The sequence below is a fragment of the Suricata suricatta genome, chromosome 14, assembly GCF_006229205.1.
Source record: "Suricata suricatta isolate VVHF042 chromosome 14, meerkat_22Aug2017_6uvM2_HiC, whole genome shotgun sequence".
Classification (NCBI taxonomy): Eukaryota; Metazoa; Chordata; class Mammalia; order Carnivora; family Herpestidae; genus Suricata; species Suricata suricatta.
Genome location: NC_043713.1, coordinates 67,587,411 through 67,615,257, shown reverse-complemented (window position 1 = coordinate 67,615,257; position 27,847 = coordinate 67,587,411). Strand labels below are relative to the sequence as shown.

Here is a 27,847-nt window from a genome sequence, read left to right as displayed (position 1 = left end):
GTACAGTGAATGATTAATAAAGGAGAGCTGTCAGTAGTCTGATTTTATGGGGAGGAGACTTTTCTAAGGGATTAGGAGTGCGGGGTCTAGATCCATCCTACTTGGATTCTAAACCCAGCTTGGGGTGCCTCACTTGGGTGGCTCACTTGGTTAAGCATCTGACTCTTGCTTTCAGCTCAGGTCATGATCTCACAGTTTCGTGAGTTCTAGCTGTCAGCACAGAGCCTGCTTGGGATTCTCTCTCTCCCTCTCTCTCTGCCCATCCCCCACTTGTGGGTGTGTATGTATCTCTTCTCTCTCTCTCAAAATAAATAAATAAACCCAGCTTGGCTGCTTTCCAGTATTGTGACCTTGGCTAGGTAAGTACACTTCTTGGAGCCTCAGTGCCCTCATCTGAAAAGGTATAATGGGTCCCACCTCCCAGTTTGTCCTGAGCATTAAATGAGATGATGCATTATAAAGCATTTAGCCTAGTGGCAGCACAGGGTAGGTGCCCAATAAATGTAGTGCTTGCTCAATGCTGGACATTATTAGTGTCATCTGTATTCCTATTACTCTTATATTAACAATTCACTTGGATTAGCAAACGTCTCTTTACTGGTTCCCAAGCAGTCAGCTAACCTGTCAGACATTCCTGCCTCACATTCCTGCAGTGAAAGTAGAGGCCTAGGGAGGTCCAAGGTCACGCAGCTGGCTTCTCAGTGCCCTGTGTGGATTTGTCCAGCTAAGTCCGCCGCAGAGCCACCATTCCATCTCGGTCTCCAGGAGAGCCACCCTCCCCTCCCCTTACTCTCCAGAGCCAGCAGCTCCTTAGAGCTTCAAGCTTCGTGAACGGCTTGGTTAAGCACTCGGCCGTTAAACGTTCATCTCTTACAATTTCAATCCAATTCCTATAAGTTTATTGGCAAGACGGGGTGTATTAGAGCTGCCAAATTTAATATATCAAGTCCGTGTGTCTGGGATGTGGTTTCTCAGCAGTAATAGGAGAAGAGAGGTTTTATATGTTTTCATTTTGAATGACTGACTGTTCCTGATCTCATTACAGCCCTTGACTTAATGGCCACTGTCCCTGTCTGCCACAGGAACAGCCTTCTCCATCAACCCACCTGGCTGCCTGGACAATCCAGGGGCTTGTTTGCCTCTGTCTCTTTCTCCCTCTTCTTCCCAAGATACATGCCCCAGTCCATCTGCCCTGTGCTCAGGTCCTGGCTGTATCTTTAATTTTCCAAGTCCTGGGAGTCGGCTAGGCTGCTTGGGGAAGTCACTTTCATTCTTCCTCGGGACCTCAGGAACCTGTTGTGGGAAATGAGAGATCCCACTGTAGGACCTGAAGGGTAAGGGGCTGGTCTCAGCTCAGTCTTTGTGATCCCACTTGAGCTCAGCCCAGAGTGGACCCATTCATCCAGTGGTCTTTCAGCAGCAAACTGGGGGACCCAAGTGCTGGCCCTGACACTCATAGATTTGCCTCCTGCCAATGGCCACGGGTCTCCTGGGTCAGGTATGGCAGCTGTGGTCACTAGGGCAGAGGGGTCTTTAGACTTAATAGCTGAAACATTTTTATGTCCCTCTTTGATTAACTTGCCATCTAAGAGTTTAGCTAATCTCTTTGGAAGCTGTTTGCATTTCTGCCTGAGCCCTCTGGCTTCTGTAAGTTTTGAGGTGGCAATGGAAGTGAGGACACCCAGCAGTGGGATTTTAGGGCACTTGGCCTCGTCTTCTGCTCACCAGCTGTGTGACCTTGGGCAGATCACTTCCTTTCTCTGGACCTCAGTTGTCCCATAAGGAATATGGGGATTAATCCGCTTATTCCTCAACTCTTGGTTACTTGCTCTGTACTGTGCACTACTTTGGGTGCTGGGGCTTCAGCAGTAAACAAAACAAAAATATCCTTGCCTGTCTGGATTTATATTCCTGTTGGGAGAAAAAGATAATAAACATAACAAGTAACTTATTACTTCAGAGGTGATAAAAATGAAGCAAGGAATGGGGAAAGCTAAGTAGAGTGTTCTGCAGTTTTAAATAAAGCTGTCACAGGAGATTACTGAGAAGACAGTATTTGAGTGAAGATTGAAGGAATCAAGTGAGCAAGGGTAGCAAGTATCTGAGGAAGAGCATCCAGGCAAAGGGACCAGCAGGTGCGAATGCCGGAGGTGGCTGAGTGCTTGGCGTGTGCCTGGCGTGTGCGAGGAGCAGAGATGAGGCTGATGTGGCCAGATTGGAGGAGAGGGGAGAGAGGAAGTCCGAGTGGAGTGGGGGCTGGGGGGCAGTGGCCAGAGGGTATAAGGTGAGTCCTCCTACCCAGCTGCACATGAGAACTCCCTGGGGAGCTTTACAAAAGTGCCTGATGTCTGGGTCTCCTCCGTTGAGGTTCCACTGTCTCTGGCCCGGAGGGGAGGCTGAGCATCAGATTTTTTCGAAGATCCTTCTGGAGGGGCACTTGGGTGGCTCAGTCAATTGAGTGTCCGACTTCGGCTCAGGTCATGATCTCACAACCCGTGGGTTCAAGCCCTGTGTCGGGCTCTGTGCTGAGGGCTGAGAGCCTGGAGCCTGCTTCTGATTCTGTATGTCTGTCTCTCTCTGCCTCTCCCCTGCTCATGAGCTGTCTCTCTTTGTCTCTCAAAAATAAATAGATGTTAAAAAAATAAAAAAAGAAGATCCCTCTGGAATGAGGCCTCTTCCTAACCCGTAATCAGTAATCAGTACAGTAATGATTCGCCTGTGTGGTTCCTCATGGGCTGTCCTGGGGTTGAAAGGAGGGTTTGTGTAAATAGACCCTTCCTTACACTGGCGCTCAGGGAGTGCTTGTTCGGTGTCGTGTGCTTTGGGCCTTGGTGTGTGGTGTTTCCTCCATACTCTTGACTGAGTGTTTTGTGGCTTCCCAGGCAGTACCTGGTGGAGGTGGCCATGGGGAAGCATTACTTCTGTGACTACTGCAACCGCTCCTTCCAGGACAACCTCCACAACCGCAAGAAGCACCTGAATGGGCTACAGCACCTCAAGGCCAAGAAGGTCTGGTATGACATGTTTAGAGGTGAGTGCTGGCTGACCGGACAGCTGGGCTGATGGAGGCCAGGTCTCAGATCTTTTTTGTTTTCAGACAAGGAAGTACCATGTGCCACAGTCTAGGTTGGCTCTTTGAGTTGCAAAGAGAGGAGGTCAGCCACTGGCCCCTAGAGTCAGATGGGCCCTGAAAGGCACAGCCTGGAATGTGAGCTCCTTCCATCAATAATCTTGACCGAGGACTTCAGTCTGCCAGCCTCCTGGGAGACTGTGACCAGGAAGAAGGCTGTTTCAAGGAGGCGATGTTTGAGCCAACAGCTGGAAAGATAGGAAAAAGCCAGCCACAAGCCACACCATTTTGGGCAGAGGGCATGCGGAAGCAGGCAGCCAAGAGCAAAGCACCAGGTGCTCTCAGTGCAGAGGAGAGGGGGTGTGGCTGAACATAGGGAGAGAGGAGGGGGGTAGGGACAGGCTGGTAACAGGGTAGGGGCCAGATTGTGCAGGCCTGTGGAGGCCACAGTACGAAGTGTGGTTTGTCCATAGGACAAAGGTGGAGGGCAGCCTTTGAAGGGCATCAGGCAGTGGCCAACGTGACCAGATCTACCCTTGACAGTGATGACTGCCTGCTGCGTGAGCGTGGGGTGCAGCAAATAGCTGTTGAATGACTGACTGGCTGGATGAATAATCAGCTGCCGAGGGAGGGCTTTTCCGGGAAAGGCTTCTCAGAGCAGGTGCGACCAAAGCAAAGGAGCTCAGGCCATAAGCACCCAGCACAGGGCCTGGCACCTTCGAGCTTCTCACTTCAGGGCAGCTGCTGCTGCTACTCTGCTGTCATCAGAACAGATGGGGAGCTTGGCAGTGCAGTGGAGGTGGGCCAGGAGCTTCTAGAATGAGCTGGGGCAGGGCTGATGCTTCATGAGTTGGGGAGCAGGACTCCCAGAGCAGAAGGAAGGAGCTGAGTCTCAGCAGCTGATAAGGTAGGAGGGGAGACAAGGTTTCCCAGTCTGAGACTCAAAATTTACACGAAGGGAGTGAGCATTTATGGAGTGCCTGCTGCATGCCAGGTGCCTTTTGTGGCTTGTCATTTGCTTTATCAGGAATCCTCTAAGGCAGATCTCCACCCTTCAAGTTAGGATCACCTTGAAATAAAAAACTCTGGTCACCTGACCCCATCCCCAGAGGCAGGTTTGAGGTGGGGCCTCCGCATGTTATTTTCAAAGCTCTCCCAGACTCTCATTTCAGATGAGGAAGGTGAGGCTCAGAGGCTTGGGTGAGAGAGGGTGGCCAGGCTGCTCAGCAGACCAGGCACGGCTGAGGTTGCCAGGGGCTGGGAGTGGGGGCAAAGGGAAAATCAGTGGCAGAGGAATCTCCTAGGTGCCCTGGAGGCCTCTGACTCTGGTGTCAGGTAAAGGCTCTCTGTCCCCCAATTCCAGTGGGAACTGCTATCTGCATGGAACCAGGCTTCAGGATCACCTTGGTGGTTGCTCCTGCCCCCAGAGTCTTAGTGGGGACAGGTGGGGCTTCTGGTCTAGGGCTGATTGGCAGAGGCTATTGTATTACATAAAGGAAAGATGAAAGAGTGGGTGTCATAAGCCCCTTGGCCGGGATCCTGCCTTCCTAGTGTCCTCTCCCATCCCCAGGCACATTCAGTCCTTTGAACAGCTCTGCAAGGGGGTCTGTGTGGGCAGAGGTCCCCACCAAAAGGTGTTGACTTCAAGATCCAGAGTGGTGGATTACCCACCTGGGGTCCACAAGCTGCCCCATGAGTTCTTTCCACTTTAGGCGGCTTCCCTGAGGCTCCAACTTACCTGAGCAAAGTTCACAGGCCACAGACTTTGGGGAAGCATGTGGCATCCCACCGTGGGCTAGGACTCAACATCCACTTAGCTCCCCGCTTCATGGCCTTAGACAAGTCTCCTACCCCCCAGAGGGCCTGACCATTCTTCTGCCATGGCCAGGACAAATATGAGTCCTGGAGCTAAGTTGACGGGCTGTCAGTCCCAAGGTGTCACTCCCACTATGGCCCTAAACTACCACGTGTAAAACAGCCGTAATAACAGTTTCCACCTCCCAGGGTTGTGACGGGGCTCAGTATACTTTGTACAAGACCGTGTGGCCTGGAAGGGTTCACTCCATAGGAACAATATTTATGGGTCCACAAAAGGATTGGCCTCAGGCCCTTTATCTCACAGACTCATCTAGTCAGACAATACTCAGTGAGCACTTAGCATGTCCTCTCCAAGGCAGGCTCTGAAGACTTACAGGTGAATAGAACAGGGCCCCTCTCCCAAGCAGCCTCACTCCCAATTACAGCAATGTGTTCTGGCCGGAACTCCTGTCTTGTGCAGGCCTCCATGCCCTGCCCCCCTCTCCCGCCAGGCTCCAGCCAGCCTGGCTGCTGCAGGTACCATCCTCTCTGTGGGCATGTCTTTCCCATGGTCCTGCCCTCAGCCTAGCCCTTGCATCCCAGAACTCAGCTCCGGCAGAGTGTCCCCAGGGATGCCCTCCCCGTCCCCCAGACAAGGTGAGGTCATTTGGCTGAATGCTAGCTGCTCCCGTTTATGTCCCCATGGCTTAGTGTGACTATTGGACTGGAAGGGAGGAGCAGGTCTGACTTAACTCTCCACTAAATCCCCATCCTGGCATGGCGCCTGGCACACAGGACGAGCTCGGTAAATGTTTGTTAGATGAATATCTAAGTGAATGAGCAAACAAACACCAGGCACCAGGGCAGCTGTTAATTTTGGGAGATGAAGCAAGAAGGACCAGTGGGGTCAGATCACAAGGAGTCTTGAATGCCGGGTGGAGGAGCACGCCTTCTTTATGCAGGCCCTGAGCTGGGGTTCTCAGCCCTGGGTGCCCGTCAGAGTCACCAAGGAGCTTTTCTTTCTTTCTTTTTTTTTTTTTTTTTTACTTTACTTACTTTTATGGTTTACTGTCAAGTTGGCTTCCATATAACACCCAATGCTCATCCCCACAAGTGCTCTCTTCTCTCTTTCATGCCTATCACACCTTTTCCCTCTCCTCCACCCCCATCAAACCTCAGTTTGTTCTCAGTAACCAAGGAGCTTTTAACAATTTTTGTGCTCTCCCCCTCAGATGAATTAAAGCAGAACCTGAGAAGGATGGGCCTCAGGATTTATTTTATTTTATCTTATTTTAAGAAGAAATCTTCTTCATTTTTATTTTTTTAAGTGTTTTATGCATTTTTGAGAGAGCGCAAGCTGGGGAGGGGCAGAGAGACGGGAACAGAGGATCCTAAGTGGGCTCTGTGCTACCAGCAGCATGCCCAATGTGGGGCTTGAACTCAAGAACTGCTAGATCATGACCTGAGCAGAAGTCAGACACTCGACTGACTGGGCCACCCAGGTGCCCCAAAGAAGAAACTTTTTTTTAATGTTTATTTATTTGAGAGAGAGAGAGAGAGGGAGGAAGGGAGGGAAGGATGGAAGGAGGGAGAAAGAGAGAGAGGACACGAACAGGGGAGGGGCAGAGAGAAAGAGGGAAGAGGATCTGAAGCAGGCTGACAGCAGTGAGCCTGATGTGTGTGGGGCTCGAATTCATGAACCATGAGATCATGGTTCTGAGGGATGTTCAACCAACTGAGTCACCCAGGTGCCTCAGAAGAAACTTTTATAATATGTTTATTTATTTTGAGAGAGAGAAAGAGAGTGCGCTCAGGAGAGAGGCAGGAGAGGGAAAGAGAGAGTACCAAGCTCTGATAGCTAGAGCCCTGTTGGACTTGATCTCACAGAGTGTGAGATCATGACCTAAGCCATGCACATGCCCTAGGATCCATGTATTTTTTTAAGAACTTTTAAAATTTTAATATAGTTCAAATCAGTATGCTGGGTTCATTTCAGCTCCTTTACTGTCAATCCTGGGGGCAGTGACTGCTTTAGCTTCTCTGCCTTCTCCTTGTCTGATGATCAAAGTGTAAAGGTATCTGCTGCATCAGACCTTGAACTTCACATTATCCTTATATTTTTCTTGATCTTGATGGACTTGGCATCCTTTCGCCGGGCTGTGAGCGGAAAGTCCTTGATTTCTTCAGTCTTGCGAGGCGTGCTTACAAGGGGCGCAGGCAAGCGCGCAGCCAGCACGGCAAGCGGCAAGAACAGCAGGATCCATGTATTTTTAATGTTTTTTTTGGGGGGGGGGTGGATAGCGTGTGTTGGGGAGACACATAACCTGAAGAAGGCTTCAGGCTCTGAGCTGTCGGGACAGAGCCCAATACCGGGCTCAAAACCACGAATGGTGAGGTCATGACCTGAGCTGAAGTCGAGCGCTTAACCAGCTGAGCCGCCCAGGTGCCCCGGGATCCGTGTATTTTAAAAGCTTCCTGATGATTCTGCCGTGTGGCTGGTGTAAGAACCACCAGCCAGAGGCCGGGGAGCCTGGAACTTTTCTCCCACACTGAGTCCCCCAACCAGGGCGCCTTGGCTAGGACTCAGGCTCAGACTCCAACTCAGGCTCTGCTTTCCTACCTCTGGGATGTGGGGGGTGGACCGAGTCTGACAGACCCAGTGCTGACAGATGGACACCCTCTATCCTGCTGGCCACACGCACACTCCGCCAGACCGCCCCTGGCGTGAGCCCTCTGATAACCAACTCCTGACCCCAGAGGCCCACCCCCGCCAGCTGCCTTGCCCTCAGGAAGAGAGGAAGGGAGAAGCTCCTATCGGAGTCAGCCATTTACCGAGCCACCAGGAGATCACACGGGAAAGGGCAGGGGTTTCAGACTCACACGCCAGGGTTCAAACCTGGCACTGCCACTTCCTGACTGTGTGCCTTTCCCCTTCTTTGAACTTCAGTTGTCCCCTCTGCAACATGGGGTAGCACCATGCAGTGGGTTTGTGAGGAGGACCTGAAATAACTGCCATCGTTTGGTGAGCATCCATGACAGAGGTTCTGAGCCGTGGCTGCACTTTAGTGTCACCTGGGGAATGTGATCCTGAAGCCACTCCCAGCCCCACAGTCCTGGCAATTCTAATGTGCCACCAGGGTTGGGAATCACCAGCTGCCTCTGCCAAGTGCTCTGCGTCCGTTACTTTATTCAGTTTTCACAGCATCCCTACAGGAGAGAATTTTCCTCTCATTTCACATATGGGGAAACAGAGACTTGGGGAGATTAAGTGGCTTGCCTCTGGCCAAGTATACCCGGACTCTGAAACCCACAGTCTTTCCTCTACTCCAGCAGCCTCTAGGAAAGTGCCCAGGGGAAAGTGCCCAGCCCAGGCTTCCAGGGCAACATCAGCGCCTCTGAGTCAGGGCATCTTCCTGTCTTACTCACAGATTTTGACTGATTGGTTCCTTACGTACAAAGAAGCACACAAAACTTAAACCATAAATATATGATAAAAATAAAGGTGGGAAAAATTGGAAGAAACCAGGGTTAAGGTTCATATCTAGAAAGATTGCTGTGAAGTCCCACTGAGGCCACCAGGTGGTCTGGCTCTGAGAGCCTGAGGGAGCAGAGGGTGACTGGTTGCAGCGTGGCTGTGGAGGATGCCTGAGTCCCGGGGCTCACTGGTGGGCTACTTGGGCACCAGGAATATTTTTTCAGCTTTCTATTGTTGTAGATTCACAGGAAATTCACAGGAAATCATATGGACAAGTACTAGGGTACCAGGATTTAAACAAAACAAAACAAACTACCCAGGTGGTTCCATTGTGTGGTCAAAGCCAAGAACCTCATACCTAAAACTTGGTTCTTGCCTTTGGCTGGGTCTGGGAGGAGCTGAAGTCACCTGAACTCAGATGCTTCTGCCCAGCATCCCCCCCAACCCGTGCTCATCCCCACCTGTGGTCGTCCCCTTCTATACTCCTCTGTGGATGGGAACTCTTTCCTTTTCTGATCTCAGTGATAGGAGGTGCCTCTGTGCAACTAAAGTCTGAACCCAGCTCCTTTCTCTTCTCACAGACGCAGCTGCTATCTTGCTGGATGAACAGAACAAGCGGCCGTGTAGGAAGTTTCTGTTGACAGGTAAAGGGGCGCCTGGGTGGCTCAGTGGTTAAGCGTCTGACTTCAACTTAGGTCATGATCTCATGGTTCGTGCCTTAGAGCCCTGCATCAGGTTCTTTGCTGACAGCTCAAAGCCTGGAGCCTGTCTCACATTCTGTGTCTCCCTCTCTCTCTGCCCCTCCCCGACTCATGCTCTCTCTCTCTCTCTCTCTCTCTCTCAAAAATAAATAAACTATTAAAAAAAATTTTTTTAAAGGAAGTTTCTGTTGACAGGTAAAGTGTTCTACTCAGTTCAGGTCCCCCCAAGGGACCAGCATGCCTGTCTGGCCTGCTTGAACTTTTGCAGACCCTCTACCCTTCCCTAGCCACCATCCTAAGCCCATGGTGTGGTCTTGGTGCATCAGCCAGCTGGTCAGTTGGGGCCTTCCCAGGGGTTGTGCCTTAGGACCTCCAGGGCCTTGTCCTCAGCTCTTCCAAATGTGATTTTATCAGCCCACTCAGAACAAGCAAGTGCTGGGAGATTGCAAATAAATCTAGGAGACACTGATGGGTGTGATAGATAGGCTGATTAAGTTGGCCTGGGAGCCCAACCTCTGCTCCCTCCCTCCCAGCAGGCAAGCCTGGAGACAGATGGTAACAGGTCTGAGGAGAAAGTTCAGAATTAGAACCAAGGGTGCGAAGTATTGATTTGACTGCTCAATACCCAGCTAATAAAGATGCATATATTTCAAAGATTTAAAAAAAAAACCAAATAACCCTCAGTAAATGAAGGAACCAAGAGCAGATGAAAATAAAGGTAGGAAAAATAAAACAAAGCCCAAAGAAGGATTAGTTTCCTCCATGCTTGCTTTCTGTATACTTTCTGGAGGCTTTGGCCCTGAGCTTCCCAGCAGCCAAGGCAAGGAGGAGAACCATGGCGATTAAGATGGTGTGTAGCAGTGGGGAGAGATACTGCTGTCGGCATGAGGAGCCAGGTGAATAGCCACGCCCCCCTCAGGAGACATTGCTGCCCCTAGGATGGCCCCCAGGCCTGCAGATCGGGGGCTTCCCCCACAGATTTCACCTTGATGTGAAATGCCACTGGTAGGTTACGCTGGCTTAAGATACCTCCAGTCTCCTGTTATTTTGAGACACATTTTGGTCTCCCAGTTAAGATTTGGAAAGCTGCCCTGGGCTTTGGTACCCCCTTGGTGGAGCTACCATTAAAGCCTTTCTGACGAGCAGTCCAGCTGCTCCTACAAGCCAGATGGGCAGGTAGGCACCAAGCAGAGGGCACAGCACAGCATGTACAGTGGCCTGGACTGGGGAGAAAAAGCATGACTTTCAGGAACCCACCCATGGTTCGTTGAGGCTTGGGAACAGGGGTAGGGGGCAGGGTAGGGGTTACAATAGACGAACCTGCAGAGGCAGCCCAATCACCAATGGCTTCAAGATTTGATTCCCAGCCAGGTTGTTCAGGCTGCCTGTGTGTGTGGGCCAGAGAGATTCCAAGTTTTTCTTTGGAGGTGGAGTTGCTACTCTGTTGACTCTGAAGCCTGGCACCTGAAACTCTGATGGCCCCTCACCAGGGTGCCCCTCAGCCCACGGTGGAAGCTCTTCCAAGCAGTGAGTAACTCTGTCTTCCCTGTCTTCTGTTGCAGGCCAGTGTGACTTTGGCTCCAACTGCAGATTTTCCCACATGTCAGAGAGGGACCTGCAGGAGCTGAGTATCCAAGTGGAGGGTGCGTTTTGGTGGGGACCCTGGGTTGGGGTGGGGGACAGGCTGCTGGAGGGATACCAGATTTGAGGACCAGGAAGCTGCCCAGTGTCTCACCACCTCCTCCCCTTTTGTGGCCACCTTGTGGGATAAGCTGAGAGCTGCCTAAGTGATGGGGTTGGGGTCAGAAACTGCCTCCATACTACCCCAGGCATGAGTGGGAATGGAACAGGGGAACTCCTGTCTGTGTTCCTGCTGGGTTTAAAGTGACATGTGGAGTTTCCTGTCCTGGAGCCCTGAAGGGGGTGCCTCAGCCTCATCCGGACCCTGCTGGGTGCTCATTGGTGCATATCGTCCCCCCTTCCTTCCATCAGGCAACACTGGTCTCCATTCCTTACTCACCACCAGGCAGATCCCCTACCTCATCTTGGGGACAAAGGGATGAGGAGGACATCTTCCCTGCCCTCAGGATTCTCAGGCCCGGTGGCTCCAGGGAAGAGCAAGTATAGCTTCCCGTGGAAATTGCCACGTCTGCTTTTGGGAAATTCACTTGTCACTTCTCCAGTTGGAGAACAAGGACATTTCCACTGAGATGGTTTTAATCTTCTGATGAAGCCCGTTACTGAACAGTTAGAGAAACTGAAGCTAGCCTAGGGCAGAAGGCCCTCACAGGAGCCCCCAGCAGCTTAGAGACCAATTCTGGTCTCCCCGGGAGCAGCTGTCCGGGTAGCCTCAGGGCAGCCAGTAAGTGTCCGGGGCAGCCGGGCCTTTGCCCTCGTCCCCAGTGGGCTTCGCTCCCCTCTGACCAGTCATACCCTGCAGGCCTTGCCCTGGGGAGGTGACAGCCCTGGCACAAACACAGGCTTTCCAGGAGCTTTCTCAGGGCAGAAGTGAGGCCCTGTCGGCCTCGCCAGCGAGTCCTGGCAGTGGTGTTATCTCCAGCTCTTCACTGGCCTGGGCTCTCGGGGAACAGTTGGCCCATGGCAGGGAGAGCATAGGCCAGTGGGTGTGGAACTGGAGGTGACCCGGATGGGAGAAGCCTCAGGAGGCCGGGAATAGAGGAGTGCGCCCTGGTGACAGCTCCCATAGTCCTGGCTCTGCCACATGCCCTGTGACCTTGGCACATGGCTAACCCTCTTGGAGGCAGCGTTCTGACCCTTTGAACGTGACTGGCTGTAAAGGTGAAATGAGATGAGGTGTGTGCAGCGCTGGCCCAGGCCCTGGGCCACCTCGTTGGTCCATGAGTAGGATTGTTTTCCTCCAGCCCCAGGCCTCATCCCAAGTCCTCCCAGAGACCCTGGCCCATCTCACACCCAGCTTGTTTGGACCATTGGCTCAATTTTAATTCAGTGAGCAAGGGTTCTTACAGAACATTTTATGAAAAGAAAAACCAGGAAAACTGAGGCGCAAGTGGCAGAGCCAAGAACCAAACCCGGTTTTGCCCTATTCTGCGACCCACATTGCCTCCCTGACCCCAGGTTTGGGCCCCTCCTGAGGCCCCTCTCTACACACTTTATCCTGTGTCCAGCTGCAAAAAGCTTGGCAGGCAACCCTTGGTTTATCTCCACTTAATGAGGAAGTAGAGTGAGGCCCACAGGAGCAGGCCTAGGAAGGTGGCAGCAGAATAGGGACAGCCCAACCCGTACTGCCCTCCTCAGGAAGGTTCTGGTTGCTTTGTGGGAGGGTTGGATTCAGGAGGGGATGCAACGTGCCCCTCACTTGCCTCTATCTCCCTATCCCCACAGAGGAGAGGCGGGCCAGGGAGTGGCCACTAGATGTCGTCGAGCTCCCTGAGGGCCATCTGGAAGACTGGTTGGAAAAGAGAGCCAAGCGGCTGAGCTCAGCCCCAAGCAGCAGGTACAGGCCCCTGGGTCCCCTCCTCCTGTCCCCTCTGGGAGAGTACCCTAGCCAGCCTGCCCTGACTGGCAGCTGAGTAGTCTCCATGAACCGTCCCAATCCAGTGATCAGACATGGATGCCCCCAAAGAGTTCTACAAGGGACTTTGGGGACACATTTAAAGGTTCTTGTTCCTGGACCTCATCCCCCTGCCTTAGTGGCTCCTGTCTTAATTGGTGTCTATGCTGGCTGAAGGGGAGGCAGGTGACCAAGCCAACTTGACTCAACATCACCAAGTCCTTTGCCAGAGGGAAGGGCCTGATTGTGGTTCCTGAAGCCCAGTATGCCAGTCACTGCGCTCTCCTCTAGGGCCCTGCCAGATAGGCATGGTTACCCCAACCCTGCAGAAGGGGAAGTACTGCTCGCAGGAGGGTGTGACTTGCCCAAAGGCACACAGCTGAGAGGCAGAGCTGGGATTGCATGGAGATGTGTCAGGCTCACTGCCATTGTCACTGCCTCCTTGAGGAGGAGGCTGGGGTGGTCGGCCCAGCTGCTGCCTGGATCTGGCACTCAGTGTGCTCAGAAGTGGGTGGAGCACCTGGGTCAGGGGCCCTCAGGTGTATGCTGTATGCTGTCCCAGGGCTCCTGGGCTCTCCTACCAGGTGTTGAAGGAGACAGAGGGGAGGAAAGGGGCTAACGATGTGCTTTGAGCTGCCTGTGACTTTGTAGTTTCCTGCACTGGGCTGCCTCATTTTGTCTGTCTTGTAATGGGACTTCAGACTCAATTGTCTCTGTGGTGTGGTCTCCTGCGACAATGGCCTGGCCTGGGGTGAGGGAGCCTGGTTGGACAGTCGGGAGTGAGGCCTTCCCTCCAGGCTCCGCCAGGAGGTGGGGGCTGAGTTTCTTGCCTTCTCTGTGCCCTGATGAAAAAAACCTTTTGTGAAACTATTTTAAAATTAACTTTTAGTTTTTAACTGTTTTAAATCTATGTTGGTTTTGTCCCCGTTGTCCCCCTCCCCCACCCCCCACCCCCCGCCTTAAAACAATATAATACAGGCATGACTAATTAATTGGATGGAGTGTGATGTCCCTCCCTTCTGGTCCTGTTTGAGGTGGTTGTGATTTTGGTCAGGGGCATTCCCTCTTTGGGACTGTCTGGGGATCCATGCTCCACCAGCCAGTGTGTCAGAGAGCTGGGGCTGGTTGGAGGCACCCAGAGAGCTCCAAGGGCTTCCCCGCTCCCACTGCTTGGACCTAGCCACCCGTGGGTCTCAGCAGTCTGCTCTGACTTGGTGGTCCCTCTGTTGGGAGTGAGCACCAGAGGCCTGGGCACCTCCTGAGCTTTTCACAAGGGCTCAGGGAGACCCAGTGCCTGGGCTGGCTTGAACGCAGGTGTGGCAGAGAGACGGGTGCCCAGAAGTCCCTGCCTAGGGACAGATGTGTCCCAGTGCTGTCCAGTGCACATGCCTGTGACCATGAGACTCAGAGGACGAAGGAATGAGATGGAGAAACTGAGGATGAATGACGGGCCCAGAGTCTCAGGTAGAGGTGGTGACCACATGATAATGGGGTGTGTTTGGTGCTGTGGTGCACCTGGCCTTTGGCCCTGAGCATTTAGGGGGATTGGTGCCCCTAGTTTGTGGCTGAGGAATCTCAACCTCTCCAGGAGGTTGTGACTGTCCTGGTCACATACCTGCTATCTTCAGAAACACTCAGCACCACTTGAGAGAGAGCTTAGGCCCCTCTTGGTCTAGTCCCTGGGCTACCTCTGTCACCATGTTTATGGCTAGCCCAGGGGCCCTGTCCAGCTGCAGGTCTGGAATGTAGTGGTAAGTGGCTGGGATGGCAGTAGTGATTCCTGGAATAAAACCTCCAAGTGGGACCACCCAGGACTCTGAAATCTCAACCCTGTCCCTTGTGCCCCTCACCCTCTGGCCACCCAGCCTGGCCCCATCCATAGGACCTGCTTTTCCCTACCACCACTTTTCTCTGTGCCCATGTACCTTTCCACCTGCCTCCTGAGGGCTCAGAGCCAAAATGAATTGCTCTCTGGGCAGAGCAGGCCTGTCCAGCCTTGAGAAAAAGGTTGTTGGAAGGGAAGTAACCATTTACTATTACTTTTGCTATCACTGCTCCGGTCTTCCTCAGACCTCTTCTGTAGTATCTCACAAAATATAATACCCTTATCCCACAGCCCCTGACTTTGGGTTCTGTCCTTCCACATGTGCCCCCCACCCTACAGGGTCAGGGGAGATGGATTCAAGCCCCCAGGCTGCCTTGTTCTGTTCTCTGAATCTCTTACCCAGGGAGCCCTACAGAAACGGTTCCCTCTGTGCCCTTCATCCACCCCAGCTTTCCTAATGGCCACAGCAGCCCTCCTGCCCTCCTGCCTCTCCTCTGCTCATCTGCTCCAGCCTCCGCACAACAGCCTCAGCCAGCTTCTAAAACACTCTCTGGCCCTGGCTCGGCCCTGACCCCTGTGCCAACCCTCCTGGACTTCCTCTACCTCAGGGATCCTGAACTCTGCAGCCCAGCTCAACAGACCCTGGGGAACTTCCCTGCCACCTCCCCAGCCCTTGGGGTCACCTTCTTACCTCTCCCATCTGGCTTCTTTTGGTCCCACTGGGACGCTTAGCAGCTTCTCAGACGCAGTGGGATTTTCGTGCACCTTGTACATGCTATTTCTTCTGCCCGGAACTGCCTCCCTGGTTCAGCCTGGCAAAGTCAGACTCATTCTTCAAGCTTTAGCTAAGACATCCCCCCTCACAGAGCCCTGAGTTCACATTGTTGTCATTCGGGTTTGGCGCAGGCTCAGGACATGTTGACTGCATGTGAGCATTTGGGGGAGCAGGCTCCCTGGCCCTAAGGACTATTCCCTAGATGTGTTGTGGGCCCCTTGTGGGGGTCCAGCCTGGTGTCTTCTCTTCTCTGGGTGTCTGTTTCCTCCCCTGAGGCGCAGGGCAAAGATGGCTGCCTGGTGCACGTACATGGAGCCACCCAGACCCAAGGTCCCCAACCCCACAGGCTGAGGAAACCCTTCAAGGTAAATCAGGCCAACCCTCCTTGTAAAAGGGGGAATGGAGGCTTTGAGGCCCCAGCCTGGCATTCTGTACCATCCCCCTCAGCAGACTGACCCTGAGGGATCTGCCAAGAGCAGACAGTGGCAGGAGGGAGAGGCAGGCCTCAGACACAAAGACTAATCCCCCCGCAAGGCCAGTGCTTGTCCCTGTTTTCCATTGTTGGCTCTTCAGATTGTGACTTTATCCCTCTTAATCTCCCCTTTTTGCACCCCTCTCTGGGCTGGCGCTACTGTTCCAGCCCAGGCACCTCCCTGTGATTCTTTTCTTCTGATCAGAACCATGGCTGGGGAAAAGCAAAAGACAATTGCTCCTGTCCTTGTACTGGGGGCAAACAGGTCACTAGAGAGGCCACGAGCACTCTTGTGCACCTCAGGGTCCCTGTGTGCTCTGTTGTAGGCCTGAAGGGGTATGCTCCAAGGGCTCGGTGGCCCAGGGAATGTGTCTGTGTCTGAGCACATGAAAGGGGTACGTTTATCCTGGTGGGAGGCCCCAGCCGCCCAGTAATCTGCCCCATCTTCTAGAGAAGGGTCTGAGGTTCATGGGAAGGGGCTCCCCAGGATCACACCATCTCGATAGAGAATTGCAGTCACCTTAACCCTGGGGGAAGTCCAGGTTGGCTGGCAGCTGGGCTCTCCCTTCTGGCAACTGCAGAGCCTCCCCCACTCCCACCCTTCTCTGCGGCTGGTGGAGTTTATGAAGTCTCCCCAGTGCCATAAATCATGCTGGGAGCTGCTCTCCAGCAGCTAAGCAGGGGATTTCCCTGGCCTGAAGTCCTCAAGTCAGCTCTGTACAGCACGTCGGGCCCCAAGAGGGCCAGGCTGGGTGGCTGCAGTGAGGCAAACTCCCGGGGCTTCTGACCCCAGCCCCCACTCTGCCTTGGAGGCCTGAGGCCTCTCCAGACCGTTCATAGGGCCCGGGACTTTCCCTTTTTGCAGAGGGCTGGCCACTGGATCCGAGCCTGCCAGAGCCGCCAGGCCATCGCCTCCACGAAACGCTGGGTATGCGGATTGGGGGGCAATGGCTGGAGCACAAATCTGTGTTGCCTGTTAGCCCCTAATCCCCCGATCCCAGACTCTGTCACGTGGGCAGATGACTGACTCTGTGTACTTCAATTGTCCCACCCATAAAAATGTGATTCACATAAGGATACTTAAGGTTTCTCTAGCCCTTGGTGTCTGACCCAGAGTAGTGCCTAGTCAGTAAGAGCACCCAGCATTATTCTTTGTCATCAGCAGACATTCACTGAGTGGCTTTCCTGTGCCAGGCCTGGCTCTAGGCACTTTGTGGGGGTGGGGTGGGGCGCAGACGGAGCCCACCCCTATGCCTTGGTCTCTTCCATCTGAGAGCTCCCATGGGGGAGACTTGAGCTGCCAGGTGAGTTCAAGGTGCTCCATAGCCCGAGAGGGGCAGTGCAGCCCTGGGGTAGCAAACTGAGTGGGAATTAGGTCCAGAAGCATTGGGATGTGGGGCCGTTGGTGGAGGGAAGAGTGGCACCCAGCTGGGCACCCAGGGTAGATGCCTCAGATGAGCCCTGGGTTCCCAGGTGGCAGCTCCAGGGTGGTGGACCTTAAGGGGAAGGAGAGTTGAGTAGCATGAGAAATGAGGCTTTAAAAAAAATTTTTAGACAAGTATTTTTTCTGATTTCAAAAGCTTGCGTGCTTGCAAAACTTTTCTTGAAAAGTATAAAGAAGTAAAAAAAATCACCCATAACTACACCACGCAGATAGAACCACTGTTAACATTTTGCTGTCTTCCAGGGGTTTTTTTATGCATTTATATATGTTATATATCTTTAAACAAAAATAGTATCATGCTATATACATTATTTTATAAGCTGCTTTTTTCTCTCTACTCACACAGTACATCATGATGCCTTTCCTTATCATTGCATATAAGCCTGCCTTAAAGTTTATGCAGGCTGCATAGCATTCTCTGCTGTGGACGTGCATGTGTATTTAATCAATCCCCCACAGGTGGGCACAGGTTATTTCAGCTTCTTGTAGTTCAGTCTCTGCCCACAGCTCTGCTTTTTCCTTGGGCTCCTTCCTAGAGGTGAGGTTGCTGGCTCAAAGGGTCTGCATGTTTTTGAGGCTCTGCCTTCCAGAAAGGTCATGCAGGCAGCTGACCTTTCCCATAGCTGGGGTCTTAGGGAGGGAGACCCAGGGAGGTGCCCCTGCCTGGGGCTGGTGTGCCCCATTTTAATTCTCTGCCTTCTTCCTTCTCTTTAGGGCCGAGCCCATGAGAAACACCATCTTCCAGTACCCCATAGGCTGGCCACCAGTCCAGGAGCTGCCTCCATCCCTGCGGGCACCTCCACCCGGGGGGTGGCCCCTACAACCCAGCGTCCAGTGGGGCTGAGCCCCTGAACCCCATCTGGTCAGCATCTGTGTCAGTCACGGGAAAGATAGGCTCACACAGGGGACACCGAGGCCCCCTCCTGTTGCACGCTGTGGAGCCTCTGAACCCATCGGCTTGGCCTGGCTTGACAGAGGCCCCAGAGTCCCCCTACCAGGTGCAGGCCTGGTCCTAGCTCTGCTCCAGGCAGCTCTACCCTCCCTCACTCATGGGACATCTTGAGAAGATGGGTGAGAAAACTTCCTTCCGGATGTTTATAAAGAAAGTCTGTCACCATGGTGGTGTGGCTTCCTCCTTGCCCGTCGCCCTCAGCTCCCTGCCCCAGCCCGTGGTTGGAGGGCAGGCAGGACTGGAGTGAGGTGAGGTCCTCTGCAGGGTGATGAGTGCTTGCTGCCCATCTCCCTGGAGGGCTGGCAGAGGCTCAGCACAGCTGTGCAGACGGTGCGCCAGTGTGGCTGTGATGGTCACCCAGGTGATATGTGGCTCCAAGTGTGGGGGAAGAGCTCGAGGACCCAGTCTGCTGTCCCTGTCCCCATGTCTGCCCATGCTGAGCTGGTGCCCGAACGGGGGGCATGGTGGGAGCTGTGTCTCTGGCCTAGATGGTGTAGAGAAGTTGGGGGACCAGGAGGACAGGCCCTGGCCTTGGAGTGGTCTGGCTGAGCTTCCTGGCACTGACAATGCTGGCCTACACCAGCCCCTTAGCCCAGCATGACCCAGGGTCCCTCCCAGGGCTGCTGCCCTGGAAGAGCCCCCTGGCCAACGGGAAGGTTGCACAAGCTGCTCAGGTGACTTAGAAACTCCCGGCCCCTGGTCTGCTGCCCTCCTCACTGTACCCCAGTTCTGGATTCTGTGCTGGGTGGTGATGGGCAATGTGGCCCTCAGGCCAGTGGGCCTCTGATGAGGGGGCTCAGGGTAGAGAGACTGCAGGGCCCCTTCAGATGCTCCATCTGCCATGCACTTCTGCCCTTCCTGAAAATCCCTGTTGAAGGGGGTCCTGAAGGTAAATCTGGGGGCCCTCTGAGTCTCGGGGTCCTCCTCTATGAAATGGGCAAGTTCTCTGGCCCTAGTGGGTGCATGGACGAAGGCTGGGTTTGAGTCTAAGGAGGGTCAGAGAAAGGGACCCCATGGAAGGCCAGGGGCCTTCCTAGACTTGGCCAGGGAATAGGGCCTGCCCAGGAGACCCCAGCCTCACCCCCTCTCCAGGAGGAAGCATTCTGCCCCCACCTCCACCCTGCCCACAGCCCTGGGCAAGTGGCAGGGACCACAGTGAGGCTGGCTGTGTGACCCTGGGCATAGGGTGTTCCTCCCTGCCTGAGTGACCACAGCAGCTACAGGACCATGTACAAATTCCTCCTAAACTTCGCAGGAGACCGTGGATGGTGGAAAGTGTGAGTGCTACATTCGGGCCGGGGTGGGCAGGGTGCAGGTGGGGCTAGGGGCTGTCTTCAGAGCCACCACCAGACCCTCCACAGCCGGGCCACAGCTCCATGCAAGGCCCGCAGGGGCGGGTGGGGTGGGGTTGCCAGATATCCAAGGCCCGAAGTACACGCAGTGGCCCAGGGAGCCAAGTGAGGGAGGGGACTGCAGGCGGTGGCGGGCGCGGAGGGGGCCCCATGCGCCGCGTGCGCCTACTTCATGCCGCTGCGCAGCACCTGGTTGGCTGCGATGAGCATGACGCTAATGATGAAGGCGATGGCGAAGGCGCAGATCAGACTCTTGCGCACGCACGTCTGGCGGATCTGCTGGTTGGAGCAGGCTGTGGCCGCCCGCCAGGGAGCACCAGAGAGAGACAGACGGGGACAGCGAAGCACGGAATCAGGAGCCGCCTGCACTTCCGCACACGGGCTTGTCCCATGGGACGCGCAGGGACACAAGGCTTGGGGCAGGCAAGGAGGCTCCCAGCTGCCCCCTGTAAACCCCTGGTTCCTCCTCCCCCTGCCCAAGCAGTTGGCCTGCCCACGGGGTACTAGGGGTTGGTCACTCACTCTCCACGTCCACGGGGCACTCCTCAGCAGTGCCCAGGTGGCTTTCCTCCTCCGTCATGATGATGTTCTCGATGTCCTTCATGGACAGGTGCTCACAGAAGGTGTCGTACAGCAGCCGCTTCAGCTCATCCACGGTCAGCTTCTGCATGTCGCACTTGGAGAGAGGAGGAGACACAGTGCTCTGGCCACTGTCACCACTACAGCTGCCAAACAGCACCCTGCAGCCACACAAGCCCAATGACAGGCCTCCAGACTCTGGAGGACTGGAAACCACTCACTCCATTCCTTGAGTCCTTGACCACAGCAGCCTCCCCCGAGGGAGCCCATGGCTCCCTGGGAGACAAGACATCCAGTGGATAGAAGCTTGGGATGGTCATCCCCTTTTACAGCGTGGGCCTGGCTATTCACTGGCCCCAGTACAGCACTCCACAGTGTGCACACCCTAGGTCCCCACCAGCCAGTGCATACCTTCCAGAAGACGGTGTCAAAGTCAGTGCCATGAAACTTCTCTGGGATCCCTGAGGTGGAAAGCTTGGGTCCCAGGAGGGTCACAAACTCCTCAAAGTCCACTTGGCCATCCCCTAGGGCAAGCATAGGTCCAATCAGTGGGCCAGCCTACAACTGGGCTGGGTCCTCGGCCAACTTGGGCAGGTCCCACCTTCTCTGAGCCTTTAGTTTCAGGGACACAACATCTGCCAAACTCTTGAGTTGATGCTAAAGCCACCAAATATGGTGAGGCCCCACCTGGTAAAATAGAGATGGAGTGCAGCAGGTGGGTCCAAGCACATGGGACACCCTCACAGTTTACTCAGAAACCATGGCTTCCCAGCACCCTGCTTCCTTCCCCCGGCAGGTGTGGGACCTGACATTCTCCCCACACAGACAGGAACTGACGCTCAGGACACACTCTACCCGGACCACCACCTGCTCTCTAGGTGAAAAAGAAGCACGGTTGGAGCCCCATGGTGAGGGCAGGGACATAAGAACGGGACTGGACATTACTGGTCTTTTCACTAGTTACTTTTTAAATAAAATGCCAGGTGACAAATGCAACTAAATGATTTTTTTACCTGGGGTAAGAGGACCTGGGGTATTTAGTATACCTTTTTACTTTCCTGTACTTTAAAAATTGCTTGAGGTACCTGGCTGGTTCCATTGGTAGAGCGAGCAACTCTTGATCTCAGAGTCATGAGTCCGAGCCCCACATTTAGTGTAGAGAGCACTTAAAGAAATAAAACTTAAAGAAATCTTAAAACAATTGCTTGGAATACAGATCAAGAGAGGCAGAGCCTCTGACCTGTGCATGGATGTAACTGGAGCCATCACACTCTGGCCTCTATTCTGTAGGCTGAGAAATAGGTCAGACCTGGCTGTATAGTGCCATCGGCTTGGTGGGGTTCCTGGAAGGGAGAGGCTCAGGGCCTCAAAGGCCCAGGTGAGGGGTAAGGAAACTGAGGCAGGGGGTGGTGCTCACCGTCCATGTCCAGCCGCTGGATGATAACTTCCAGCTCCACCTCATTGGGCATGTAGCCCAGGGAGCGCATGGCTGTGCCCAGCTCCTGCTTGGAGATGAAGCCATTGCCATCGCGGTCAAAGACTTTGAAGGCTTCACGGATCTCTGTTGGGGGAGCAGAGCAGATTGGGACCTTGCCTCTGTCCCCACACACCCCCTCCCTAGGCCCCCAGGGTCCCCCAAACCCGCAACCTAAGCACGGCATTGAGAATCCACTGTGGAGCCTGCAGGTCTGATCAGAGACAAGTGGCAGGTGGTCCAGGAGTCCACCATAGCGCTCGCTGCCTTCCGGAAGTTCAGGGCAAGCTGAGCAGGGCAGCAAAGGTGTGCCCAGGCCCCGCTGCCCTGACAAGAGGGGAAAGTGCCCTTGGGGTCTCAATCTCCACTTGCCAGGCTCCCACAGCCTCGCAGGGCGTGCTCATGACGACCCCGTGTGGCGAGTAGCATGAGTCCCACCAGGCAGCCTCCTGGGGCCTGGCAGTGGTGGCCTCTGTGAGCTGCCAAAGGCTTCCGTGCCCACCCCTCAGTCCTTCCATCTCCCACTCCCCCTTACCCCACCACATGCTTCTTCCCTTGGGCTCGGCTTAGAAACCCCAGCCAACACTCCTCACTGGCGCCACATGGGGCAGCCACCATCTCCGGCCCAGGGCTGACAGAACTGCCAACTCCGTGCAGACTGCCTCCCCAGCCCAAGGTCTGGGGGAAGGCAGAGGCTGGGTAGAGGGGCCCCAGCAAGCCCAGGCCTGCTCAGATGTGGGGATTGTCCCTTGCATTGTACAGAAAGGGAGACTGAGGTCTGAGGACCTGAGTAACTCAGGGGTGGAGAGCAATGCCCTGTGCTGGGAAGAGTGAGTGACCTTGAGTCAAACTCAGTCCCACCCATAGTAAAATAGTGATGTGGGTATGACAAGGGTTTTACCAAAGATGTCTAGGAACTATTGAGGGGTCCTAACCTCTCCCTGCTCACCTTCATTGTTACTCATCCCAGGAAGGGCCCTAAAGAGCATTTTCCTTTGGTTGGGGAGAGAACCTCACTCCACACATACCTTCTCTGCTCCAGCCTCTTGGCCTTTGCCTGAGCTGTCCCCCGGATAGGACTTCAACAGGCAGAATCCTGCCCCTGGGTATGAGTGTGGGTGTATTTGGTGAACCTGCTCCACACTGCAGACCTGTAGACTGAGGCATGGAGGGGAAAAACAGCCAGTCCAGGGTCAGTTTGGAGTCAAGGCTGTTTCTGGTGAAAGCAGGAGTTCGGTTGGCCCAGGCCTGGCCTTAAAGGTCTATGAGCCCCTAAAACTGATTGTGGAATCCTGTGCCGCGGGGTTATTCCCAGATCCCACTGGCCCCATTGCAGACTAGGGGCCACGGCAAGGTGCCCATGGCCATACTTCATCCGGTTCTTCCTACCTGGTGTCTGGACCCAAGGCCTGGAGGTTAGACCAGATGACATGTAGGCCAAGACAGAGACAGTGGGCTACAGCTGAGCTGCCTGGGTCTCCAGAGTACCCATCCTAGGCTGGGTCTGAGAATCTAGTCTAACCAGGGGCCCCTAGGCCAGAAGGGAGCTGGGATGGGAAATCTGCACCAAGCCCAGGGATCGGAACTCCAGGCCAACTCCTACCTAGGGTTTTCCTGGGCCACTGATGAGGTGGTAAGTTCCTCCTCACCAGACCTGTATGTGAGCAGACGCCAAGCAGCCAGGGAGGCTGCCGTGAGACCCCTCTCACTTGGGGTCTCTAGGTAGAGATTAAGGCACTGGCCATGCAACCAGGTACACCCTCTGCCACTTTGGCCTCCACACACTTAGGTTTCTGGCCAGTACTGTTGCTCTCCTGACCCTCTGGCCAGTACTGTTCACCTGCTGACCCAGCTATGAGCTCTGCCCACCTCCGGTGTCCTGAACTCCAGCGCTTGGGATCCATTTAGCCCTGTTAAGCACCGGCACTGCTCCATGTCCAGGCCTTCGAACATGTTGCTCCTTTTGCCCGGAACTTCTTTCCTTCACCATGGTAAACTCTAATGCATCTCAGGTTCCCAGCATGGACAGCATCACCACCCTGGTGTCCTCCCTGCCCCCCCCAGCTGACTCTGGCTTTCTTCTGGACTCCCAAAGACCTTGTTCTTCCCTTGCACTGACCACACTGGATTGTGAATTATGGGTATCATGAGGGCAGGGGCCAAAGTGGTCTTGTTCACAGCTGGGTCCCCGTTTCCTGGAACAGTCCCCGCATAAACATCTGCTAAACTAGTGATTCAATGAATAAATGACTGATCTAGGGAACCTAGATCTGGAGCACACAGAGAAAAGAGGTGAGCCGAAGTTCATGCACCACTTGGTGTAAAGCCATCATTCAGAGCCCATTTACTCCTAGTTTACAAACAATATTAGTAAGAGTAAGCATTTGCTTTCCACTCCCCAAGCAGGCAAGAAGCATGAAGGGAGAGTGAGGAAGCTACTTGTCACCCTGTCCAACTGCCAAGGACCCCACCCCCTACCCACCCTATGGGCCACCACTGAGGAGTAGAATCAAGCTGAGGGCAGGGTTGAGGGTGCCACCCCGAGATTTCTGGGTCAAGGGCTGGTTTTAGGAGGAGCCCAGGGTCAAGCAGCCCATCTTTCTGGGTCCTCAGTTTTCTTCTCTGTAGAGGCCAATTTGGGAGACCTCAAGGTGTGATGGCAAAACCCTCGACCCACAGTGGGGCTGCAGTGGGTGCTGGCCCCCTCCCCTGCCATGAGCTGGGGCCCATGCTGTTCCTCCTACACTGGCAGGGGCCGGGTGTGGCCCCCAGAGCCCATGGCTGCTTCAGTTGGAGCCACTGACCTTCCTCTGAGAGCCCTGAGGAAACACACTGAGCCCAAGAGGCACTAGGTCTCTATCAGGAAGCTGGAGTCCAGAGAGAGGGCACACACGCTGGAGGTCACTCGTGGAGTGGGGGCAGAGTCTGTCCTCTGCAGCAGCTGCCATTCTCCGCGGCATTGGCCCCACGCCCCACCACTCTGGCGTCCCTGAGCTTCCAGTCTGCGCAGAAGTGGCGGCTGGACTTGCAGGGAAGAGGGGCAGGATGGGACTCCCCCACTGCCATACTCTGAATGCCCTATTTGGCCACTCTCGATGCAGCCTCCACTGTCTGACTGAGCAGGCCAAGTGCCAACCTCAGAACCCTGCCCTGGTGGCTGCCTGCCTGTCTGTCTGTCTGTCTGTCTCCTTCCTCTTCTCTCTGGCCAGAAAGCACTGGGCTAGGGCCTGCAGCCCTCACTCCTACCCTCAGGTGCCCAAGGCCGTTGATGCCAGAGGGGCCAGCCTCAGTGCTCCTGCAGGCTCTGGAGGGCTTTGCTGGGTGTGGATGTCATGGCCGGGTTGGTGGTGGAGCGGGATGCAGGGGAAATCTGGAAAGCCTGCGCCTCTTCTTCTCAGGGTCAGACAGGCTCCAGGCCAGGCTTGCCCAGCCACATCTACCCTACCAACTGCCACCCATGGCTCCCCAGGACCACAGGCCCCCAAGCGCCTTTGCCAGACCTTCAAGGACTCTTCTACTCAGCCTTTCCCAGATCCTGCCTTCCGGGCCCATCCCCAGGCACATCCTGGGTTCCTGACTCCAGACCTTTCACCCATCTATCCACATTCCAGGTTCTGACCCATACAGGATCACCCTCCTTGGCCTCCCCTGCTGCATCTGGACCTGCGAGCCTCCACTGTGTGCCAGGCCCCTTGATGAGTGCCTCCCTTGCATCCTCTGTCACCAGCAGCCCAAGGCAGTGGCAATGCCAAGCCCCTTATAGAGATGGAGAAAATGAGGCACGAAAGGCAAGTGATTGTCCAAGGTCACTCTATGAGTTGAGGGTGTAGAGATCTGAACCCAGTGCTGCCTGGCTGGGAAGCCCTCATCTACACCCTGTGTTTTCCACCTCCCTTACTGGTCTCTCTCCCCCTCAGATTAACCGCCCCCTGGATTTCTGCGGCAGGCACATGTCTGCAGCATTTCATCCCAAGCGGCCGGGCTCCCTCTTCTCTGCACATGTGGATCCTCCACTGATGGGTGTCTTCCCACCAAAAGGCCTGGGTCTTTCCCAGACTGCCCTCGTCAGGAGCACTAATGCAGGACACCGGGCAGGGGGATGTCACCTTTTCCATCTAGCCCTGGCATTCAATGACCACTGAGGCCTGCAGAGACTTGGTCCCCCAAGAGGGCTTTTGGGTGCCTATAGCCAAGACAGAGGTCAGTCATCGAGGACTCTTTGCCCTCATCTACAGCTGCTCACAGGCTAGGAGATAGGCTGGGGCCACCAGGCATCTACTTGTTCCTCAGCCCCCACGTGACCACCCCAAAGGAGGGCCCTGCCCTTCAGATGCCCCCTGTGCCAGGGTCCCTCTGCTCCTCAGGGCCCAGGAGAAGCAGACAGGAGAGAAGCAGGGAGTGCGTTTGGTGTGGCTGGTGACTAACGCTGCTGGGTTCCTGCCAGTGTGTCCGCCAGGCGGCCTCTTTGCCCCTGCACTGCCCTCCCTATGCCCGCTCACCCCTGCATCCCAGCCTCTGCTTGGCTTCTTAGAGAGTCTGCACCCCAGGGACAGGAAATTGAGAGAGGAGAAAGCCCATGAGAGATATGGTGGGGTGCCGGGAACAAGGGTAGGGAATGAAGTGGAAGCTGCCAGGATGTGGGGGGACAATGTTGACCCCTGCCCAAGCGGCCAGGAGGAGGGTATGGAGGAAGACCCATGGAGGCAGACACTGGCAGAGGGTCGAGGTGGCCCAAGGCAGGAGGAAACACCAGTGGGGAAGAGACGGGTTCTGCCCCATCCCCTGCCCTCTTGGCTTTCATCGTACCTCTTCCTTTTCCCAGGCCCTGGCCAGACAGGGCAGACACCTGGGCTCTGGGGTTCAAGGCCAGAAACCCAGCAGCATCACTCATCTATCTGTTCTGCTCACAGCAGACACCAAACCCCATCTCTGAGGCTCTGCCAGCTTCTGGGAGCTTTTAGGGGACTTGAGAGAAGCAGGTGGCTCATAGCCTATGGTGCAGTGTGTTTTGAGGTGGGGATAGCTACCTTCTTCCTCTTCCTCTTCATCTCATCCAGTCTGACTCCCTTGAGATCCACCCTCTCCAGGGCTTAGGAATGAGGGAGGACCTCTCTCCATGCCTTCCCTTGTGCTCCCATCAACATCCCTGACTGCACCGGTGTTTCAGATACACCCCCACTAAGCTCTGATGAGCCCCAGATCTCAGAGGTCCCTGGACCCAAGATAACTGAAGGGAGGCCCAGCCTCTGGGTGATCTCAGCCCTCACCCAATGACAAGTAGATCCCAGGGGTCCAAGACTCCCACCAGCCTAGAACCCCCACTCCACACCAAACAGGGCCCTAGGAGGTCTGGGGGAGAGGAAGCCTGAACACCTGCCCCCCTCCCAGGAGGAAAAGAGCTTACAGGCCCCAGGGGTCTTACTGCTCCCCAGAATCTTTGGTCCAAGGATTCCAGTCCCTGATCTCTGCTCAGATCTGGCCGCCCCTGCTTAAGGTCTCACATTCATGTTGAGAGACGGTGAGACTCTGGGGGACCAGATTTGGGTCCCAGCCTCTGCCTTGCCCTTCCAGGCTTGGTTATCGCGACCAAGTCGCCCAATCTGGCCACTTGTTGTCGCCACCACCTCCTGGGCCGCCCTCCCGGTGCTCTGGGCTGGGGATCCCTGCAGGGCTGGGGAAGGGGGTAAGGCCGCAGGAGGGACTGAGGACATCCCCGCAGGCGGCAAGAACAGGACAGTCGCCCTTTCCCCTTCTCCGGCAATCTGCCCGAGCAGATTGGATTTTAAAAGCGACACGAGCGGAATGTCAATTTGAGCGCAGAGCCACGGGCGGGCGCCGCGGAGGGGATCAGGATGCGGGTGCTCCGGCCGGGCCCGCGAGGCGGGCACAGCTCGGACCCCCACCCAAACCGCCGCGTTGCCGCACCGTCACCGCGGACTGCGCGGCCCCGTGACCCCGCTGCGGGGCTCGGCAAGTTTCCGCAGCGCGAGGTACCATGCGGACAGGGGCTGGGCCGCCCCTCAGCCTTGGCTACCGCCACCGCGGCACCAAGAGGTGCGAGTTGGTCCTGACTCCCCACGCAGTGCTCGCTGGAGCGCCCACCTGGCAGCCGGCACCTGCGGACGGCCCCCCGCCCCCTGCGCCCCTAGTCCGCGCTTCACCTGGGCGCACAGGTAGGAGGGCCAGCGGGCAGGGGTCCCGGCGGGGCACTCACCCTCCAGTTCGTCTTCAGGGATGTCCACGGGGCGCTGCTCTGACAGCAGGTTGGGCACGGTGTAGATGCCCCGGTACATCAACGCCGCCGTCACCGGGTGGAACGGCATCTTGGAGGCTCCGCGCCCGCCCGCCCGCCGCAAACTTTGAGGTCGGGGCTCATGGGCCGGCGGCGGCCCCGGGGGC

The 27,847-nt window shown here is 55.2% G+C and overlaps 2 protein-coding genes and 1 pseudogene across 4 annotated transcripts in view; 1 reads left to right on the top strand and 2 right to left on the bottom strand.

Moving 5' to 3' along the window:
* ZMAT5 (zinc finger matrin-type 5) overlaps nucleotides 1–18,210 on the top strand; it is a 27,928-nt gene extending 9,718 nt beyond the window's left edge. For all 3 annotated transcript variants that reach the window (XM_029922477.1, XM_029922478.1, XM_029922476.1), the window contains exons 2-6: nucleotides 2,883–3,031; nucleotides 8,924–8,986; nucleotides 10,606–10,686; nucleotides 12,407–12,518; nucleotides 17,806–18,210. In XM_029922477.1, coding sequence (XP_029778337.1) covers nucleotides 2,905–3,031; nucleotides 8,924–8,986; nucleotides 10,606–10,686; nucleotides 12,407–12,518; nucleotides 17,806–17,935 — 513 coding nt within the window. In that variant the 5' untranslated portion in view covers nucleotides 2,883–2,904 and the 3' untranslated portion in view covers nucleotides 17,936–18,210. The remainder of the gene's footprint in view (nucleotides 1–2,882; nucleotides 3,032–8,923; nucleotides 8,987–10,605; nucleotides 10,687–12,406; nucleotides 12,519–17,805) is intronic.
* On the bottom strand, nucleotides 6,855–8,672 carry LOC115278294 (annotated as a pseudogene).
* On the bottom strand, nucleotides 17,195–27,841 carry CABP7 (calcium binding protein 7). Its single transcript, XM_029922475.1, has 5 exons — nucleotides 27,663–27,841; nucleotides 21,392–21,535; nucleotides 20,386–20,498; nucleotides 19,918–20,071; nucleotides 17,195–19,688 (listed from the first exon to the last, which is right to left on the bottom strand). The coding sequence occupies exons 1-5, from the start codon at nucleotides 27,769–27,771 to the stop codon at nucleotides 19,561–19,563; spliced, it is 648 nt and encodes a 215-aa protein (XP_029778335.1). The 5' UTR covers nucleotides 27,772–27,841; the 3' UTR covers nucleotides 17,195–19,560.
* Nucleotides 27,842–27,847: the final 6 nt, after the last annotated feature.